Source organism: Hylobates moloch, unplaced genomic scaffold, assembly GCF_009828535.3.
Source record: "Hylobates moloch isolate HMO894 unplaced genomic scaffold, HMol_V3 SCAFFOLD_8, whole genome shotgun sequence".
NCBI lineage: Eukaryota > Metazoa > Chordata > Mammalia > Primates > Hylobatidae > Hylobates > Hylobates moloch.
In genome coordinates, this window is record NW_026652283.1 from 79,739,856 (window position 1) to 79,761,708 (window position 21,853).

Here is a 21,853-nt window from a genome sequence, read left to right on the forward strand (position 1 = left end):
GTTAAGCAAAAAAAAAAAAAAAAAGAGTCCTGGCCGGCCGGGTGCGGTGGCTCACGCCTGTAATCCCAGCACTTTGGGAGGCCGAGGTGGGCGGATCACGAGGTCAGGAGATCGAGACCATCCTGGCTAACACGGTGAAACCCCATCTCTACTAAAAATACAAAAAATTAGCCAGGCGTGGTGGCGGGCGCCTGTAGTCCCAGCTACTCGGGAGGCTGAGGCAGGAGAATGGCGTGAACCCGGGAGGCGGAGTTTGCAGTGTGCCAAGATTGTGCCATTGCACTCCAGCCTGGGCGACACAGCGAGACGTCTTAAAAAAAAAAAAAAGTGCCAGGCGCGGTGGCTCACGCCTATAATCCCAGCACTTTGGGAGGCCGAGGCAGGTGAATCACCTGAGGCCAGGGGTTCGGGGCCAGCCTGGCCAACATGGAGAAACCCTGTCTCTACTCAAAATACAAAAATTAGCCGGGCTGGGTGGCACGCACCTGTAATCCCAGCTACTCAGGAGGTGAGGCAGGAGAATCGCTTGAACCTGGGAAGTGGAGGTTGCAGTGAGCCGAGATCGTGCCATTGCACTCCAGCCTTGGCAACAAGAGTGAAACTCCGTCTCAAGAAAAAAAAAAAAAAGAGTCCCAACTTTCTGACGCCACTGCATTTGTGAGTATGTACAGGACTGTATCAAGGCCAGAAACAGGAGTAGAACGAGTGGCCCCAGCTACCAATTTGGGTGGAAAGATTGGAAAATAGGATGTTCATCAAGCATTGTTTACAATAGGAACACTGGGAACATAGTGCCTGTTCCTCAGGTTGTGTGTGGTAGACTTGCTACGAACTCATGGTGTATCTCTCTGGAGGTTGAGCACTGGAAGACGAACATTTAAGTACCTGAATAAACGTGGAAATAAACAGAAAGCTAGAAAACAGGATATATTGCACCTTCTGGCTTCTGTTTAAAATGAAGACTGGAACAACAAACAAGAAAGAAGGACACGCATCAAGATGTTAACTCTGGGGAAGAGGGCCAGAGCTGAAGCTGAGATTCCTGTTTATCTGTGTTAAAAAAAAAAAAAGTCTAGCTAACTCTGGGTGACTTTGGTAAGGAGGTACTCCTGACCATCTGAGGAAGGCCTAAGGTCTGGCAGCCAGCGAGAGTTTGGGGGTTGGAAAATTCGGAGCAAGGCAGAGAGGTGTAGGGCTTGTTGGCAGCACCAGGGGGCAGCACTTGTTCACTGCCTCCCTGGAACCAGGTCCCAGAAAGCTGTGTGTGCAGCCAACACCTGAAGGCCATGGAGGTGCTGTCCCTCAACAGCCTGTGCACTGACTGCCTGCTCCAGGTCCAAGCTTGGGACCTCCCCTTGGGCACCTTTGTGGAGGGCCCATTGTCTTTGGATGGCTTGGTGTGGACTCAGCCCCGTGCTGTGCCAGCACTTCTGCAAGTTTGTCCATCCTTTTCCCTTTAACCATGGACAGGATTGTTGCAAATTTGGGGATTTGCTCCTTCGGCTAAGCTTTCCCACTTGAGAAACCATCCCAGAAACAGTCTGTAGGTTGTTTATATCAAGTCCTTTTATTCTGATACCACAGAATTACCTTGTCACAATACAGGGGGAGGGACACTGAAGTACCACGAGTTCTCACAGAGCACAGAAGGACAGCACACAATTCACAAGGTCATGTAGAGGACTCGGGTCATTGCACTTACAACTGTAAACTTGTTTGTTTGACTTTGTACAGCACTCTTCCCCCCTCAAATAAAGAAGGAGAGAAGGAAAGAAAGGGAGAGAGGGAGGAGGAAGGGGAAAGCAAAAACAAGACATGAAAGCTAGAGGAAAAGGTATTGAGTGGCCACCACTCTCCAGGGTAGTGCACTTGGAGAGAAGGAGCTGATTTGACCCCAGAAACTGAATGAGGCAGAAACACACACACACACACACACACACACACGAGATCATGTGCATACACATACAATATCTCACGACTGCCATGGCTCTCCAGTGCACATGGCAGCCGGGCTGCTGGCACCCAGGGAGACAGAGATGGCATCTCCGAGGAGTTTCAGTTGATTAGGCCTGTCCCTCTAACCCTGTTGGAGTCCATGATGACAAGTATTTACAGCATGGGGGTGGGTAAGAGGAGAGGGGATGGGACAACAGGGCAGGACCATGCTGTCCTGGCAAAGGACCTGCCTGGAAAACTCCCTACAGGCTCCAGAAGACAAGGCATAGTTGCCACCACTGCTGTTCTTTCACTGTGGGCCCTGAGACCACATGCTCTGCCCAAGGACTAAGAGGATGATGGTAGGGGGAGGGCTGTCACTGTGAAGTGAGTGCACTGGGCCCTGAAGAGGGCAGAGAGAGGAGGCAATGCCCTTGCTCATGATGCTGGGGAGACGGGTATGGAGAAGGCCTGGGCTGCATGCTGGAGACTCCTTGCCCATTTGGAGATGTGTCTGTTGCTCTCTACTTCCCAAGGCACCAAATGCTGGTCCCTCAGCTTCTGGCTGCATTGTCCCCAGAGTCACAACTGCATCCATGCAAGGGCCAGGAAGGACAGTCCATGGACCAGAGGCCTGCTCCAGCCACCTTCACAGAGGGGCGATGATGTATCCTGTGGGTACAGTAGGGGATGAGGAGTGGCAGATGTCAGAATTTCAAACTCAGAGGGCTTGGCCAGAAAGGAAATTTGCTGAAAAGTCAGTACTTTACAGCCTGAGACTGGGCCTACTGGAGGCTGACCTTCTAACATTTCCCTGCCTATTCCCTGCTTCTTGTCCCATCCCTTGGCCTGTAGCGGAAAGGACTATTGTCTTGGTCTCCAAGGCACATCCTCACACAGACCTGGTCCTGGGTGGCCAGAGGTGTTAGATGATGGCTTCCCTCAGCCCTTGCTCAGATGGCTGCATTCAGCCCATACCTGATCTCTGGGATGAGGCAGGTATTCCATGAGTGGGGTGAGGCCAAGTCCCAGAAAGGCAAGGGTGTTAAGTCCAACACAAAGGTTGGCAGCCTCCTGTCCCATCCATAGCTACCAGAGGTGAGCGAGGAGCCCTCTCTGAAGGGGTGTGTAGACCTTATAGAAAAGCATGAGAACTGCGGACCCCTGAGAAATGCATGGTGCAAACCAGAGCACTCTGGATGAAAGTCAGGCCTTGAAGGGTCAGGCAGCTACTGCCTGCCGCACTCCTGCCTCAGTGGTAAAAAAGCAGATGAGCAGCGGGACGCTTGGGCTTTGGAGAAGGGGGTGGGCAGGGAGCATAGGTCCTGGGGACAGATGCAGAGAGGGTCACACAGGACATTCTGTAAGATATGCTATTGAGAAACTTCACAAGAAACTTAGCTTGAAGCCATTGTTTATATGAACAGTTCCAGATGACCATTGTCAACTGTTCTCACCACAAGTGCCAAAGGCCCAGCTCTTCTTGAGCATCCATTGACCCCCTACCTCCAGCCCAGATCTCCTGGCTCACAGTCCTTTAAGCCTCCTAGCCACAGAGGAGAGGCATGAAACAGGTGCAGTCAAGATCTGGGGTCCCTCGGGCACAGCCTTGCTCTGTTCTTGCCTCTGCCTCTCTGGCCATGGATACCGCCCAGCTCTGCCCTTGCGTAGTGCCCTCTGGGAAAGGGCTGTCAGATGCCTCTGGCTCAGGGTTGGGGTAGGAAGGGAAAATGACAGATAGACAGAAATCCTACAGCAAACCTTCAGAATGTCCATACACACATATCCTGTGCGGGCTACCATTGCGTCTGCTCTGGGGATTCCTTTTTACCTGCTATCCTGGACAGAGAAAACTGCAGGGTATGTGGGGGCCTTGTACTGCCTGCCCTGCAGCCTGGCACGCTCAGGAAACAATTCTGGCAGGTCCTCACTAGCTTGTGCATAAGTCAGCTAGAAGTGCTCCTGAAGGAGAGGTTCTGAGGCAAAAAGAACTCCAAGCAAGAGGGTCAAGCATTTAAAATGGATGAAATCGTGCAAAGAGGCTGCGAGCTGTGCATGCTCCACTGCGGGACAGGCGGTGACTCACCTGGCAGCAGCGAGTCCTGCCACAGGTCAAACATGCCACAGACTGAGAATTTCACACACACAATGGGAGCAGGGGTGGGGTGGGGGTTTTATGAGTGTATCTATCCAGTTTCTCAATTGCATGTTTGCAATTAACTCCTTATACATAACATGGAATTTATTAAATATTAACAGTTGTCATTGAGGGTTTATATTTCATTGCATAGAACGTTAGAGATGAGACTTGTGGCTGTGCCCCAGATGAAAGGAGGCCCCCAAGGGAAGGGCCTTGGGGAGGAATGCTGCCCAGTCCATCAGATGGAAAGACTGCCACATTCCCCCGCACAGGGCTCTAGGCCTTTCCCTTGGCTGGCAGAAGTCCTGGCCCCTCTGCTCTGAGTACACCCACTGGTGATGGCTTAAGAACGACTGGAATTGCACAGTAAACAGAGGCGGGCTGGGAGGCCTCCCTAGACCTCGCCGTGGGGTTGTGCTCTTGGTGGCCTGCTGCCCCCTATTGCTTCTAAGTCAACATTCTCCCTGTGCTGAGCAGGGGCAGAGCAGAGAGGAAACCAAACCATCAGTCACAAGGTGGTGGTGGAGGGGGAGAGGCAAGGGAGTGAGCCAAGAGAAGAGAGAAAGGGGGAGAGAGAAACAAAAGAAAAATGTTTATGAGGTATACACGTAAATCAAACTGGAATGATTAAGGCTGTTCTTGAAATCAAAAGAAATCCCCAGGTGTACGGATGAGGAGCCAGCTGGTTGAGACAATGGCGGTGCCGCTGGGATGCTCACGATGGCTAGGGGAATGGCTTTGAGATGGTGGCAGTGTGCTAGCACGCTGCCCCCCACGGGCTGGGAGAAGCCTCAGCCGGCGCCCACGCTGCTTTTCGGTGCTATGGCCTCTTATTTCAGCGATGAGACAGTGTTAGGTCCTAACGTCTGTAAAGTTCTCCCAACCCCTGGCCACATGGAGGTCTGCTCCAATGTCACCCAGAGGGCACATGACAGGGGCAGGGCTCTGTGCCACAGAGGGATCCGGGCCAGCTGGAATGTGAAGGAAACGGAGCCCAGGGCCCCCAGCCCTCAGTCAAAGCCCCTCTCCAAGGCTGTGGAAAAACTTCTGGCATCTCGGAGGGAGGGCAGTGTGTGCCCAAACTCTGTGTATAACGCATGGGAAGCCTGGCCGGCCAGGCCGCAAAAAGGCGGCTGTGGGAAGTACGGCAAGACACCGTGGTGGCAGGGTTTCTGGAGAGGGTCCTCCCTCCCAACGAGGGCTGTGCCTTGAAGGTGGTGCCCTGCAGAGAGCAGCATCTCTGGAAAGACAATCAAAGGTTCCCCGGCCAATGGTCCGACTTGTCCAGCAGATGCTTCACCCAGGCAGCTGCTGTGAGAAAACATCACGTCCTCAACTGAGGCCTGCCTGCCACGTCCCACCTGGTGAGTCTTTGGGCCAAGGGTTTGCCAGATTGTAGATGCTTGAAAGAGAAAAGGAGGGAGGGAGGAAAGAAAGAAGAAAAGAAATGATTCTGTCAAGAACTGTAGATAGCTGCTTCTCACCCTCACATTCCTCTCAGCCATCTGCCTGTGCTGGCCACCTCCTCACTCACGGGGTGCCATGCCACTCAGGCTTGGGAAGATGGGTGCTTGGGCAGGTTGGAGGTCACAGAGAGGACAGCAAGAAAGAAGAATCAGGTCAGCCAGGAAGGGACACTTCTTTTAATGTAACAAAAGTTCCTTTTTTTTTTTTTTTTTTTGGCTTAAGAGTGATGGAGAAGGGATTTGGTTTGAAATGGCAAACCTCTCCAAGCCCATCTCTGAAATTGCCATAAGAATTTCAGGAGAGGGATACTCACGGCAGCACTGTCCACTTGACCCAATCATTAGCCGAATGCTAGAACTCAAGGGAGATTTCTTTAACTATAAAGTCAGTGGTCTCAGTGGCCCACCCACACATGTGGCAGGACGCAGAACAAAGCTGTGTCTGTGCTTCCTTTCCCTGCTCAGGAACCATACCCTGGCCCCAAACCCAAGGTAGGTACTGCCATGAATCCAGGCCATGGGCTGTCCCTCCTTCCCCTCCTCTCAGCACCACTTTTGATTTCACTTCTGTTCCAGGGCAACTCCAAGGAAACATCGGCTGAGCGGGAAGCCGCAGGAAGCCTGCCGTGAGAGGGTGAAGGCAGGAAGAACGCTGAGGGCTGCACTATGGCTACTGTAATTAGAATAAATTCCAGGCTCCTTACTTGGCCTGCACAACCCACCCCAGCTGGCTCCCACCCCCTTGGACTTTACCCCTGACCACCTCTCCCCTCCACTGTGGCCCTGGCTGTGCTGGCCTTTTCCCTGTCCCTGGTCCCATCCCAGCATCCGATCATCCATCAGTGCTGTTCTCTCCCCTTTTTTCATCCCACAGCAGCCATCCTCCTCCCTCAAGCTTCCCTCACGTATCTTCGGCTCTGAGCACTTTGTCTAGAGCAGACCCCACTGCTTCCATAGCTCTGCTTCGCTGGCTTTATAACACTTATCACTTTCAGAAAGTACCTTTTTAATTGAATTTTATTTTTAAACTTATTTATTCTCTATCTCCTTTAATGGATTGTCAGCTTCAGAGGGCAGGGACTTGGTTTTGTTCTCTGCCATATCCCCAAATCCTGGAAGAGTGCCTGGCACATACCTCGGGCTTGACAAGCATTTGTTGAATAAATGGATGGAAGCCTGGGCCTTTCCAGGGCCCCACTGCTTTTCCAGAGAGAGGTAGCCTATGAGGTATCACACCTAGCTCCTTCCCTCCCACAACCAGTGCTGGCCTGGGCCCAGCATCTGCCAGCCCCAGGGCTCCCTTGAAGTGACCTGCTCACTGACCGCCAGGCCCCACCATGGATAACACATACATGCCTGTGCGCCGTGAGAAGCACCATGAAGGGGCAAGGAGGGAGAAGAGGAGGGCCCAAGGGCTATGGGATGATGGTCAGTGGTCCTGGCTGTGCACAGAGCTGTACCAACAGCCAGGCGATTCTCCTCCCACCCAGGATGATGCACTTCCTCCTCCTCCCACAGAGGCAGGGCCAAGGCCAGGGCCAGGGCCAGGACAGGCTCCAGCAAGTGTCCCATCCTGCTTTGGCCACTGCAGCCCAGACAGGGCGAGGGCTCCCATCCTGAGGCCCTTCTGCCCTCTCCCTGAGCTGACTTAGTCTGGGGCTGAGACTCCCTTTCCTCTATGTCCCTTCCTGTCTGCCTCTCTATTCCTTCCACTCTTCTATCCTGTGGGCCACAAGCTCAGCCTGTGAAGCCAGGAGTGCTTTGACTTCATTCCCAGAGCTGCAGATGCGGCTGTGTGGGGTTTGGGGACTCTAATCTCTTCCAAGTGGCTGGAGCAAAGGCACCAGCAGCAGACATCAGGGAAGAAGCATGTTCCCCTACAGGTGCCACAGACCACCACGTCCTTCGGGATGACTTTGAACTCAGTGCCCAGCACATAGACTTCAAGTTGTGAGGTGCAGTTGGCCGTGCTGGCTCTTCTCCAAGGGTGCCACCTCACTTGTCTGGCAACATCTCAGGCAGCTCTGTGGCCCCTGCCTCTGTGGGGTGGAGGGCTGCTGGGCCCATCACAGCTGAAGGAAACCCAACAGGCCCTTCCCGGTTCACACTTGTCAGAACTGGCTAGCTGTCATCAGCCAGGCCTTGGCCCTTCACCCCTCCTCTGGCCCATCTCACCCTGATCCTGACACTCACTGTTATACGCAGAGTCCAGAGCTGCGCCCAGGCCTCTGACTCCAGAGATTTTTCCACAGCAATGATACCTCTCTTCATTTCTTCAAGAGCCTGTGGAGCATTTAGAGAGGAGGGCTGGAGAGGAGCTGCATCCCCGGAGGCCTACCTACAACCCAGTGCCAGCCCAGTGCTGTGAGAGCCCTGCAGGGGATAGCAGATGGTTTGAAAGCCAGGGCACTGGCCCTGGCTTTGGCCCCTCCTTTGCTGGGGACCCCTACTGTGTTGGCCCCATGGTAGGGGCTCTGTGCACAGTGTCCCTCCTTTTTCTCCTCCCACATTCAGAGAAGGGAACATTGCAGCTCTGGGCACTGAACCAGCCAAAGACTGGACTCCTCCCAGAGGACCCCTTCGGACTTAGAGCCCCACCCCCACCCCCAGTGCCTCGGGCCTTTCCCAGAAGAGGCAAGGTACAGGCTGCCTGTACTCACCATGCTGGGCATGGTCACCAGAATGAGGAAAATTTTTTGCCAAAAGCAGAGACAGCTGTGACAAAGAAAGAGGAGAGAGCCATCAGGAAATTGGGCCAGACCCCTCCCAGTCAGGGCCACTTGGCATAGTGAAGCCAAGCTCAGCCCAAGGGGCAGGGACTGCCCAGAGAACAACTGGGCATCAGCAGGTGGGCCCTCTGGCTGGCCTCTGCCTGGGTGACTGAGTCTGGAATCATCTCACAGACCCAGCCTGTATCAGAGCAGCCACCCACCACAGACCAGTTGCAGGCAGTGCATACCTTCCGTCAGTTTGCCAGCTTGCTCGGCTGCCCCGCCAGGGAGGATCTTGGAGAACATGCTCTCCCCATCGGCACCTGGCTGGCCGGCGGGAGCCCCTGGGGTTCCTCCAGGCCTGGCTCCAGCCTTCACACCTAGGAGGAAAGAAACCACCACAATGAGCTATGCACGGCCCGGCTCTTTAGGGTCTGAGAGGGCAAGTACCCACGAGAGAATCTGAACACAGGTACCCCATGAGGTGGGAAGGTGAGAAGGAGGCTAGGGGAATAAAGAGAAGAAGGTAAGAACAGGAAGACAAGGGGTAGGAGGAGGCAGAAAAAAGGAAGTTGAGGAAGGGAAAGAAGAAGAAAGGGAAAAAAAGGCAGAGAAGAGGAGGAAAGGCGAAGGAAGGAGGGAGCAAGAAGCCATGGTCCCCACCCTGTGCTCACCAGTGCCTTCCAGCTTCTCTGCCCAGAGCTGCTTGGGCCCTAAAGCCCCTGTGCGGGTGACCTCATTGGCTTATTCTAACCCCAGGCTTGTTTTCTGCTGGAGAGATCTACAGCCCCTGGGGCACCTTCTCAGGGATTAGTGAGGGCATGCAGTGTGGGGGAGCTCAGGGCACAGGTGGTATAGAGAGAGAACAGCCTGGGTGATCTGGGCCATAGCCAAGGGTGCCAAAGGATAGGCTCACCTGCAGGTCCAGGTCCTGGTGTTGGCTGGGCCTGAGGAGCCCTTCCCTGTTGCGGTGCTTTGGCTGTCCCTTTAGAGCCATTTGTCTGTTCTGCCCGTGGCTGCAACACAGAACCTATAGCTAAGATTCTGCCCATGCCCAGCCTGGAACCAAGGGGATGTCCAAGCTTCATTCATAGCATCTTCCCTGGTTACAACCCATGCATGGGAGCTCTGCTTACCGGTCCTGCTGGTTGAGGACCTGTGGCTGTGGTGGGGCCTGGCTGAGGCTTCCCTGCAGGCTGGCTGGCAGCAGGGGCTGAGCCCCGGGTGGTTGGCTGGCTCTGTTGCTGCAGCCGAGCCTGCGTCAGAGCCTGCTGTGGGGGCTGCAGCCCAAGACCTTGCTGCTGCTGCTGCTGCTGCTGTTGCTGCTGCTGTGTCTGTGGCTGGCGCGATGCTGCCCCAGAGGGTATTTGCCTGGATGATGGTGACTGTGACTGCTGTGGTCCTGGAGCTGCCTGCCGACCTTGCAGCTGCGGCTGCGCTTGGGGTTCTGCCTTTGACTGCAGTGCAGCGGGCCCGGAGTGGGCTTGCCGGGAGCCCTTCTTGCTGTCAGAGGCATGATGGTATGTGGATGGAGCACGGGATGGCTGTGAGTACTCAGCAGAGCTGGGGTACCCAGGCTGACCCTTCTTCGGCATAGCTGGAGCAGAGCTGGGCTGAGAGTGGGGCCGGGCCTCATGGCGACCCAGGTCCCGAGCATGTGGTTTGGCAGCACGCCGTCCCGGCTCCTCACCAGTGTGGCGGCCTGAGTGCCGCCCGTGGTCACCATGGTGCCGGTGTTCCTTGGCTGAGGCATGGCGGCCTGGGCCACCCTCATCATGAGGCCACAGGCCCTCCTCAGGGGGTTCATCGTAGTCATGGTAGCTGTGCCTGGCAGGGCCTCGCTTCTGGGAGGAGGAGGAAACTGCATGGCCCCCGTGGTGCCTGAACCGGTCAGAGCGGGCATCCCGGGGCTTATCAAACCAGTCCGTCTCCTCCTGGCCCAGGTGATACGCTTCAGAGACCAAAAACAGAATACCATCAACCCCCGGGCTGGCCGCAGGGGGAGGCCTAGCTGAAGCCATGCAAAGAAACCAAGAGAGTGGGTGCCACAGCCACAAGCAGATCAGCAGGCCCCCCAGCCCACCCTCCCGCAACCAGGGACCAGGGCACAGATGGAGCAGGCAAGGGCAGCCTGCCTGCAGCAGGGCCCACCAGATGAGGCGCCAGACCAGACCCTGCTGGCACATCTTAGGGCCCAGGGCCCAGGGCCCCACAGGTAGGCAGGCCCCCCAGCTGCTGAGTATCCGCAGAAATCACCCCTGGCTGCCATTACCTTCGCTGTCGGAAACCACGCAATGGGAATCATCCAGGATGTAGCCCTCCTCACGCTTATATGCGTGGGCCCGAGGTCCGTCCTTGACATGTTCCTGGACATCAGGCATGGAGTGGCTGGAGCAGAACTGTGGGCAGGTATCCCCACCGGGAGGGAGGGGCCCTCCGGCAGGGCGGGGCCTCCCCAAAGGACTGACAGGGCTCTCCTCTTCAGAGGCCTGGCTCCGCATGGGGGGTCGTGCCCGGCTGTGGGCCATACTTAGGGATGAGGGCTTGGGGCCCACTTTTTGAAGTCGCTCCACAGCCTCCCGTTCCCTTTCGTACCCCTTGCCCCGGCCACTGAAGTCGTGGCTGGACAGCTTCTCCCCACTGTATGCAGAAGGTGCCCGGGACCGGCTGCTCCCGCCATAAATGCGGTCGTCCTCCTCCACTGCGTCCCGGCTGGACATCCCATAGTATCTTTGCTGCTCATACACATTCTTCTTGAGCCCATAGGTGATTTCATCCTGGAACTTCCTGCCCCGAGAGACCAGGCTGCTGCTGACTGCAGGTGGGGGGTAGGACGCCAGGTCTGACTCCACGTCCTTGGCCTCTTCAATAGGCGAGAACTTGGATATCTTTTGCTCCATGCCCTGCTTCCGGTGCTTGCTGCGCTTTGAGGAGACAGCAGCTGGAGCCAGGCTCTTGGAGGGATGCTTGGGCCCCATGGGCCCTGGACCATACTTCTCTACTCGAGCCCCATGCCTGTAGTCACTGTCACCATAGTAGTGGGTACTGGCTGGTCGACCATTGCTCTCCATGCCCCGCAGGTGACCACCCTTCCCGCGGGGGTCGTATGAGTCCTCCTCAGATTCCTCCTCTCCTCTGGCATAGCAGCAGGACAGTGTGGGCCCCTCAAGGACACCTGTTTCTCCAGGCTCCTTCCCTGGACGCCCACTGCTGCCTGGCCCCAGGGGCTCCAGCCGCTGGCTATCAGGAGCAGTAGAGGTGCTGTCCTTGGTCAGTTCACTGATGTCATCGATCATTACGTAGTTTCGAGGAACGTTCTGCTCCAGACTGGTATAGTGTGAGTCAGAGGGGTAGGTGGGGGCTGGGCTCTGGCTCACACTGCCACGGTCACCAGCCCGGGGCACCTCAGGGACCTTGCCCTGCTCATAGCCGCTGCTCACTGCTGGGCCACTGTAGCTGGTTTCAGATGGGGCTGAAGACATGGCCACAACGGGGCTGGCGATCACCTCATAGTTGGTGGGCACCTTCTGCTCCAAGTCGGCTAGCGATGTCTGGCGTGGCTTTTGCAGTGGGGCACGGCTATCGGCGGGGACTGGAAAAAGGGTGCTCTGTGTGGTTGGCATGGGTGTTTGACCTGCATAGTGGCCTGTGGGACGGAAAGCTTGCTGGTTTGGCAGGCCAGGCTCAGCTGGGTAACTGGCGCCAGGAGGAAAGGCAGGAGCTGGGTACGTGCTAGGGCCAGGGTAGGTGGGGGCCTGGTGGGCTGGGAATCCATTCTGAGTTGGCCCACCACTGCCTGCAGAATACTGTGGGGCCGGAGGCTGGAAGCGGGGCTGCTGGAAGGCAGTGGGACCAGAGGGGGTGGCAGGAGCAGCGGCAGGGGCAGGGAAGTCCACAAACTGGCCAGCGGGAGTGGTGCAGCCCTGGAGCCGCAGCTGGTTGAGCTCACTGTCCGACAGGTAGTCACGATGCTCGCCAAGACCACGCAAGGGTGGGTAGTCACGGCCACCCCGGTCTTTGGCCAAAGACTCTTTGCGTTGTGTGATACCCAACTCCAGGTACTTGAGCTTGGCGTCAATCTCCTTCTCCTCCTCATCCAGCTCCGCCTGCTTCTTGCGCAGCTTGGTGGACTCATGCTCCACCAGCCGCAGGTCCCGGTCCAGCTCCCGGAGCAGGCTGGCCTTGGTAGCAGGGACAGCGGTGGGCCCCGTCAGCCCTCGCTGCAGCAGACTGGCTGCATACAGCTGTGGGGAGGCCTGGCCAGCCAGGGGAAGGTGAGCCTCCTCTGGAGGGGGGCTGGGCAGTGTCCGCTTCACCTTGCGGACCAGGCTGTTGGGTGGCAACGCCGACACCTGAGACAGAGGGAAGGGTGGGCAGCACTGAGACCCAAGGTGTGGTGACTTGATGGGGTGTGGGGTGGCAGAACCCAGGCCTGGACTGGGGAAGGAGCTGGGTTCCATCTTGCTGGTGCCCTGATTTACCAGGCAGCCTGGAGGCCTACCCTGCCCACCCATAGGCCTTGGTTTCTTTGCCATAGAGGGAAGATCTGTGATTATTTTATAGCCCTTCTCTTTCCCAGAGCTTTGGGAAGCAGGAGGGTAGGGGCACATTCCCTTCATGCCAATGTCCTGTACTACTAGCCCAGCACATGGCTTTGAGAACCTCTGCACATCTCCAGTGGGCCTGCCACCCTCTGCCTCACATTGACGTAAGGAGAGTACAGCTGTGGCTCTGGGTTTGGGGCCTAGCAGCTGACAGGGGTTGAGATCAGTGGAGTATGAACAGGAGGCGTGGAGTGGAGAGGGTCCTGGGCCCGCCAGGCTCCCTAGAGGATCATGGGAAGGGACACATGTGGATTGTATGCCAATCGTGGCAGGCTCTGAGTCATTCCGTGTCCTGCCCTAGTCCTCTCTAAAGTGGCAGGCTTCTCAGCTGCCTGCCCACCCTCTTCCTCTAGTGCCCTGCACCGCCCTCTGCCAAACCCTCTGGGCTGTGCTCTTGGCCTGGTCCTCAACTCCCTCCATGTCCCTCGGTCAACCTGCTGTTCTCTGGAGCCACCCGTAAGTCCTCTCCAGCCCTACCTCCAGCAGCATGGCTTCCTGGTCAAGGTTCCCTAACAGTGCCTACCATGGGGTCCTCCTTGCCTACCCTGGACACTCTGCATTGCCTGAAGGTCCACATTGCCTTGCAGTTCACTCTGCCTTCTCCCTTCTTCTCTAGCTCCTAGCCTTCCCAGAATGCCCCATGCCCTTGGGTTTCATGGACCACTCAAATTCCAAAATATACTGGGAAGTGACTCCTATAGGATTCTTACTTTTTACCTTGCCAAGTAACTACCTAAAAACCTCCCACCTACATCCACCATACGTCATAATAAAAATTATAGTGTGCCCTCAAAATTTCAGGGTGGGCCTTTTATGGATAAATTTAGCCTTTTGAACCCCTCACTCTTGTTGTCTCTTATTTTGGCATGCATCATGAGTGCCTATCATGGCCTGGTCTCACATGGCCAGCCCATGGGACCTCTGTGCCTGCAGCCAGGACCACCCTGCCTCTCTGACACGCCCTCCCTGCCAGCCTAGAGTCCTGATCCCACCCACACCCCTATATGGCCTGCATACACCAAGACTTCACTACCCAAGATTATCACCTCCACAAACCCCATTCTAAAGCTCCACTTTTCTCCTCTCTGTGTCACACCCTGAAAATAGGCAAATCTACCTCACGATGCCCCTGGCTCCTCCCTCCTCTGCCAGGTCTCTTCCTTCAGCCCATCCTCCCACATTCTACCCAGGAAACTTTCCAAAACATCTGCTTTGTCCCATCTCACATGCCTAAAACCTCCAGAGGCTTCCAGGGAGGGTCTTTAGGAAAAGCCCATCCTCCTCAGCCTGGCACTCAGTTGTTGGCATTAGGCCCTCGCAACCCTCTATTCTCACTTCTGCTGCAGCCCACAGCCAAGCCACGTCTCACAGTCCCCATCCATCACTGGCAAATAAAGCCACAGCCAAGGGTAAGTTTATGCTTCTGAATCCCCTATCTAGGGGAGCAGACAGGTGTGTAAACAGATTTACCGAGGGCCAGGTAGGGGCAGGGAACACCCCGGGGCAGAGAGCACAATGCAGCCCACTGGGATGGGCCTCTAGTGCTAGGACATAGGGGTGTGGGCTTCCTGTGTGGCAATGGAAACCAGGCCGGGACTGAGAGGACGAGAGCAGCCCCGCCAGGTTCATGTGACTGATTTTGTTAGGAAACACCCATAGATGAAGTTTGGAGTGGAAGGGGTCCAGACTAGAAGTGACAGCTGAAGAGGCCTGAAGGGGGAGGTAGCAGGGGCTGGACCAGGTATGGGTGGTGAAGGGACAGTGCTGGGAGGAGGCTGAAGCTTCTAGTGGGGGGTATGTGGCTGGAAGGCTGTGGGGACCCATGTGTGTGTCTGTATCTGCCAGGCTGTCTGCCAGGCTGCAGGCTCTATCAGATGTGCACCAGGGAGCATCTGCTCATTGACTCCTTCCCCTGGGCCTCTGGGGCCAGAGATGCCTCTACTCCCACCCCAGAAGAAGCCCCTCCCTGTGGGGGCCCCTCGGGCTAGGCAGAGATCCCTGTCCCACCCTGGAACAGCCCCTGTTCCCATACCTGGCTACCCAGTCCCCCCTGGTGCTGGTAGAGGGAGAATCTCTCTTTGGCAGACTCTTCGGCGGTGGGGCTGAGGGGCTTAGGGTCAGACAGGGACCGCTGCAGGGTCTTCATGGGGCGAGGCAGCGTCTGCTGGCGGAGAGCGCTGTCAGCCGTGAAGTGCTTCTGGGGACTCACGTGAGCCTTGTTCAGCCTCTCACTGGAAGCAAAGGAGGTGTCCAGGAGCCGGTGAGGGGACAGGGGTGAGACTGGTGAGTAGAGGACCTGAGGGGACTTGGGAGGCTGGCGGCTCACAAGCTGTGAGAGAGACTCCGGAGGCAGGTGGGCCTGGTACCCAATCTCCAGGGGATCTGGCTTCTTTTTTTCAAATCTGCCCAGAGGCCCTGGGGTGACGATCTGGATGCCAGGCAGGTAGGGGCTGATGGCAGTTGGCCCTACAAGCTGCGACCCGGCTATACCCTGGGCCTGCCCATCTGGCTCCGTCTGGCAGGCCAGGCTCTCCCCACGCCCAGTCTTCTCTGGCGCCGATATGTACCTGACGATCTCCACCTTGGGGTCAGTGGCAGCTGTGATGTGGATGGCTGGAGAGACCCTGGGCAGCTGGTCAGGCTCCGTCTGCACAGAGCAGTCACTGATGGTCTGGATGCCCACGCTGCTCATGGCCCTCACAGTGGCAGCAGCACTGGATGACGAGACAGTGGCATCGTGCTTGCTGTCAGAGCCTGAGTCTGAGTGGCGGGGAAGACGAGACCTGCGGCGGCGCACTGGCTGCTCCCACTCAGCACTGTCTTCATCGTCTGTCTGCACACTGCAGTCAGCACTCCGCCGTGCCCGGCGTCGCCGACTCAAGAGGTAGCGGCCCTCCCCATCCTCATCGTCTGTCTGCACGCTGCTGTCGGCAATCCTCCTGACCACACAGGGCTCAGCCCCAGACTCTGGTTCACAGGCATCCCGCAGGCGTGGCATGGAGTGCCGCTTCTTGATGCCACTACGGCTGGGCTCCCACTGCTCCTCTGTTTGCAGTGACATGTCTGAGGCAGAGCTTGGGAGACCCCGGTGCAGCACTGGCTCACGAGGCTGCCCAGGTCCTTCAGGCCCTGCCATGGCAATGAAGGCTGCATGTGTAAGGGGGGGCCAATACTGGCCATTCTGGGCCAACTCAGCAGCCGCTAGGGGAGGCCCTCGGCCAGGTGCCTCACAGGCTGCAGGAAAGGGAGGCTTCTGCCGCTGCTTCTGCTCCTCTAGCTGCTGCTGCAGCTGCTGCTGCAGCTGCTGGATCTGCTCCAGCTGCAGACGCTGCTGCGCTAGCTGTTCCCGCTGCAGTGCAAATTGAGCCTGGCGTTCCTCTTGCTGCTGCTGCAGCACATGGTGCTTGATGGTCTGCAGCTCCTGCAACTCCCGCTGCACCAGCAGCTGCTCCTCCTCACGGTGCCTCTGCAGCTCCACACGTTCCCGCTCTAGCTCCTCTTGCAGCCGAAGTTGTCGCAGCTTCTCCAACTCCACCCGCTCCCGCTCTAGCTGGAGCAGCTGCTCTTGTTGCTTCCGCTGCCTCTCCTCCTGTGATGCTTCCTCTTTCTCGAACCCTGGCCGGCTGAGGGCCCCACTGCCACCCCCAGGAGCAGCATCTGCTGGTGGCTTCTGGCTGGCTAGTGGGGCAGGAGCTGGGGCTCCTGCAGCCTCCTTGATGGCAGCAGGGGTGGTTGTGGGAAGAGGCTCTTCCCGTGCAGCCCCTACTGGCATCTCTGGCCTTGAAGGGCCCCCAGCCCTGGGGGCCTTGGCAGCAGCAGGTTTCCCCAGATAGACAGGCCCTTCTGCAGGTGGAACACTGGAAGCAATGGGAAATCTACTTGGTGCAGGATATCGGTACAGCCCTGTGGGTCCAAGAGGTACCCGGGGGGCAATCATGGGCACACGTGTCAGACTGGTCAGTGGCACAGCTGTGATTCCACCAGATGCGTAAGGCCTGTACATGCCACCACGCACCATGGGCCGCAGGACTGAGGCAGGCTGGGTGGTGATGGGCAGTGTTGCAGCAATTGGGGTATTGATAGTCGAGTAGATCATGCCGTCAGCTGCACGTACAGTGGCTGTGGACGGCAGCAGCTGTCTGACTGCTGTTCCTTGGCCTGCTGCAAGCCCATACTGGGCCAAGTTCCCAGGACTTGGGTGGCCCTCTGGAAAGGTGGGGTTACCAAGGAGTCCAGGTCTGAGGGGAGCCAGACTCTGTGGAGCACTGAGCCCGGGCCCGTGCTGGGGCTGGTACTGCACAAGGTCAGGGCCACCACCACTGCCATGCCGCCCACCATACTGGTCCATGGAGTTGAGGGCAGCGCACATGCGACTGATTTCACGGGCTGTGGTGGCACTGTACTGGGCCAGGCTGGCCTCCTGGAAGCCAACTGCATCTCCCCGTGGGCCGTATCTGTGGTCTGAGTAGATGTTCGACACCGAGCTATAGCGCCGCATGGGAAGCGGGTGAGCCAAAAGGTCTGTAGGATGACGCAGGTCCGTGACTGAGCCATACTGCAAGCCCTGCCCTAGGTAGCGTCCATCCGCAAAGCCCAGGCTGTAGGAGTGCTTCAGTGAGCTGAGGTCCATAGCTGAGTCTCGTCCAGGACCCTGGAAGAGCTGCCCGATCCTCTGGGCATGGTAGTTGAGGCCAGCCTCAGCCAAATTGGTGTCAGACATGGAGGAGTACAGCCTACCAGGCAGGCCTTGTGGGTAGGGCCTCTGCTCCTCATGGGTCCCAGGCCCCACCACCCCCTGTGCCCGGTAGGTGGGGGGCTCAGGAGGCTCAGGGTCCCGGGGACCATAGAAGGGGCCGCTGCTTTGGCCAAGTGGGGCAGCATCTGCCATGCTCTTCTCAGGCACACTGGGGGCCGGGTGGAAGGTGCCAGTGCAGCTGCTGCCAAAGGGGAGCTTGTAGACCATGTCACAGCATGCTAGCTGGCTCTCAGGCCTCATCCCGGTAAGGTCCAGGGCACCCGCAGGCTCCTCTGGGAGCAGTGTGGTCACAGTGCCTGCTGTGCCCTCTCCCATCTGCACCACCACTGTGTGTGGCTTCCTGGCACCTGGCAGAGCATGTGACCGCAGCTCTGCAGGGGTGGCCCGGTGGGGCTCAGCACCTGGCTCTGGCACTGGGCCTGGCTTGAGGCCAACACTCTGGGCAGTGCCCATCTGAGTGATCAAAACGTCTCTTCTGGCCAGAGGAGTTACTTGGTTGGGCAGGTTATATCTGGCAAACTTGGCCTCCCTGGGTCTTCCCCGGGGCCCACTTCGGTATGGGGCTGTCTGGACAGCCTGCTCTACTTGTTTGACCTGGGCCAGGCACACGGGGCTACCCCCACCCTGGCCAAAGTCAAGGCGGCTCTGGTAGGGGTCTCCATAGACCACAGGCTGCTTTTGTTGAGCCATGAGCACAGACGAGGCCATGGTGATGCTCACGGTGGTGGCAGTGGCAAGGAAGGTATGGGTCTGCTCCTGGGCATTAAGGTTGATAACCAAGGGCTGCACGGTGGTCGACTGCCGTCCGGGGATTGGATCCAGGGCGAGACCATACTTCCTCGCTTCCACAGCAAGAGAGGTGAGGTCCATGCCCTGGTCAGTAAGGATGATGGGAGTGGGCTTGACAGCTGTACGGAGGTCTACCACTGCAGTGCCAGGGGTCCTGGGGCCTGGCTCAACCCTAGATGTCCCAGGGACAGAGGAGATCCGGCACAGGGAGATGTTCTCAGCAGGGAGGGCACCCCAGCCATATAGTGCCAGGGGCCCATCTGCACCAGCACTGGGCACCCGTGGAAAGCCAGGTGGCCCAGGTGGCTCTGGGGGCAGCTGAGACACACTCGGAGGTGTTGTCTGGCTGTAGCCATGGGTGGTGGGCTGGGTTTCAGTAGGTGAGCAGAGCGGGGAGGTGGAGGCACTGGCATGTACCATCCTGGTCTGGCTGGAGGCGTCTGATGCCAGCGTGATGACCATAAAGGGAGCCTCTTGAGAGGACTCCTGCCACATCAGGCGAGGCGTGCTGGGTCGATGTGGTGTTTGTGTGCCCTGGGCTACCATAGGTGATGGAGTGGGGGCACCAGGGCTCCGTGGCATGTCTGAGGCAGGGGCTGGACTTGGTGTCTGTGTAGAGAACTCTGCTGTGGCCCTTGGGCCCATCTTGCCAGGGGAGAATGTGGGACTCTCTGAGGGGGAAGACGGGGAGAGAGGTGGGCTGGAGCTTGCAAAGTAGGAATATGCCCGGGAAGGCTGAGGAGTGCCACCCTCACCGTCACTCGCACTCAAGGGCTTCTCTCTAGCAGCTCGTCCAGCTGCAGCAAGGCCACTGGGGGCCTGGGGTAGATCCTCAGTTTGGGACCCATAGTTTGCAGTGGTTGGGCTGTGTCCATAGCTGTGGGCTGTGGAAGATGGTGAAGGACTGCGCCTGGAGCCTGCTGGGGAGGCTGGAGTCATATATCCTCGTGGCAGCCCAGCTGGACAAGGAGCCACAGCTGTGGTGGCTGGGGTCCCAGGGCCCTGGGAAAAGGGCATGCCTATCTCCTTGGAGGCTGAGCTGGGGGAGGCAGGAGAGCTGTGCAGCTTGAGGGGTTCCTGAGGCTCCTTTGCAAAATGCTGAGTGACACGGACATCGGGAATAACTCGGCCCCCGCTGCTGTCTGAGGAGGTGGGGGTAGAGAAGGACACAGGGGCAGCGAGCTGGGTGGGACTGGTACCAGGGGTAAGGGGGCCACCATTTTGCTTCATTGGGTCCATGTATGCACTCTCAGCATTTAGAAACTGCTTCTCCTTCTTTTTGTCCTCAGCAAAAGCCAGGTCTCGTGAGGAGGCCTGCCGCATGCGGACTATGCTCTGTGATGTCTGAAGGATTTCTTCGTACACGGCTGCTCCCAGGCCGGCTGGCGTGCCCTCTGCGGCAGGCTGAGCAGCCTGGCCATATTCACGGTCTGCAGTGTCTTGATATTCGAAGGAGCCCAGGCTCCGGGGGCCTGTGGGCTGAGAGGGGCCGCCATGGGGTCCCCGGGCCCCTGCCGCCTGGCCTTGCTGCCTCTGGAGCAGCTCAGCTTTGCGCATCATCTCCTCATAAGCCTCCTCAGCACTCTTGAGGGGCCTCCCGGAACTGGGAGTGGTGGAGCTGCCAGAGGGTGTCTCGGTTGGTGAGTAGAGGGACATGAAGGTAGGCAGGTTGTACTCACTGCCTGACTTGTAAAGCCGGCTAGGGCCACCATCCAAGGCCTCAGCCTCAGAGTCAAGGGAGGGTGAGGGTGAGTACTCGGAGCAGGAGGAGCGGTGTAGCTCCTCCATCTCGGCCGCCTGCCTCAGCTCCTCCGTGGGGGAGGCGTCCTCGATGGGTGACAAGTTACTGGGTGGTGTCTTGGAGCGCTCTCGCCTCCGCTGGGCCCGCAGTTCTTCCTTGTCCCGCCGGGTCTTGCGGGCCGTGCTGCGGATGCGCTGCTGCTCCACCTCCCGCATCTTCTCTTGCTCACGCAGCAGCTCCTCTTCCTCCCGCAGCTCCTCCTCCTCCGAGGAGTCCTCAATGGTGGGTAGCAGGGGCCCGTGGGAGCGGTGCCGGGCCTTGCGCTGCTGCTTTGCTTCTTCTAGACGCTGCCTGCGGCTGGGGCTGCTGTCACTGTCCTCCTCTAGGGAAGACAGAGAGGTGGGAGAGGTGCCCGAGGTGTAGCTGGGTGTGGAGGCAGGCAATGTAGAGGAGTGCTCACCACGGGAGCGGTCCTCAGGGGAGCCCGTCAGGCTCTCCATCTCCAGCTCGGGCTCCCGGTCCAGACTGGGGTCTGGACCTTGGCCCAGGTCCAACTCATGACCATAACTGCCCGTGCTGTTGAGCTCAATAGTCTTGAAGCGACGGAGCCCACCCTGCAGGGTCCCACTGCCATCGGTAGCCTCTGCTGAGCCTCCCTCAGGGAGCAGCTCCTCATAGCCCGTGGTGGCATTGTGGGGCAGGCGCCTCTTGGGCAGTGCTGCTGGTTCTTGGCTAGGCTCAGGCCTGGGTCTGGGGCCACCCTTCTGGGTGCCATGTTTGGCCAGGCCATGCCCGGAGGTGGCAGTGTCATCCTCCTCCAGGTTGTCTTCCTCGGCGCTCATCTCCAGAATCTGCCGTCGCATGAACTCCTCATCAGTCAGTTCTGCTGCCCGGGCTGGGGCCTGGGGTGGAAGAGGGGACAGGCCACCCTCACTGCTGTCCTCCACATAGTCGTGCCTCAATTGGCTGCCAAAGTCGTCTGAGGACTCGGCAGTGTCCTGCTGCTCTCTCCGGCGCCTCCACTCAGCAGAGTCTTCGTCTTCCTCCAGGATCTCCTCCAGCTCCTCATCAGAGTCAAAGGCCTCAGGTGTGATGGACAAGGAGTGGGGCCGCTGCTTCTGCTCCTCGCCAGTACTGCTGGAGAGTGGCTTGCTCAGCTCACTTGGGGCCAGGCCCTGGGCCTGCAGCAAAGGCCGCATGCTGCTCCCCACCTTGTGGATCTCGGAGGGGCTGGGTGGATGTGGCCCTGTCACCCCTGCACTGTCCAGCTGTTCCACCTCCTGCTGCACGACTCCTGTGATCTCACTCTGGGAGCTAGAGATGCCGTCGGAGGAATAGCCTGTGTCACTGAGGCTCTGTGGGCTCCGAGACGCATCCTGAGAGTAAGGCTTGCCCACCAGGTCCTGCAGCAGGGTGAAAAGCAAACACTGACTCCCCATGGCAAAGCTTGTGGTGGGAACCCAACCCTCCCTGTCAATCCCAGGACCCTGGGGAAGAGTCTGGCCATTTCCCAAGGGTTTAGGGCCCGCCACCCACCCTGTCTCCTTCTCGCCTTGAATAACCTGAAGGTTCCATGGCAAGCCCAAACCAGCCCTTGGTCTTCAAAGAGAAACTTTACTAGATCAAAGGGTATCAAAACCCAGCAAAGCATCTGACAAGGTGCCAGACACAGCACCAGTGTAAAACTCACAGTCTCCAAGGGTGCCAGAAC

General features: G+C 58.0%; 1 protein-coding gene across 2 annotated transcripts in view; it reads right to left on the reverse strand.

Moving 5' to 3' along the window:
* Positions 1–3,438: 3,438 nt before the first annotated feature.
* The window catches only part of BSN (bassoon presynaptic cytomatrix protein), a 114,702-nt gene continuing 96,287 nt past the window's right edge, over positions 3,439–21,853 (reverse strand). For both annotated transcript variants that reach the window (XM_032161481.2, XM_058442227.1), the window contains exons 5-12: positions 14,889–21,545; positions 10,525–12,604; positions 9,389–10,203; positions 9,169–9,268; positions 8,501–8,632; positions 8,202–8,256; positions 7,735–7,824; positions 3,439–5,477 (exon numbers count right to left, since the gene is read on the reverse strand). In XM_032161481.2, the coding sequence (XP_032017372.1) occupies positions 8,216–8,256; positions 8,501–8,632; positions 9,169–9,268; positions 9,389–10,203; positions 10,525–12,604; positions 14,889–21,545 (9,825 nt within the window). In that variant the 3' untranslated portion in view covers positions 3,439–5,477; positions 7,735–7,824; positions 8,202–8,215. The remainder of the gene's footprint in view (positions 5,478–7,734; positions 7,825–8,201; positions 8,257–8,500; positions 8,633–9,168; positions 9,269–9,388; positions 10,204–10,524; positions 12,605–14,888; positions 21,546–21,853) is intronic.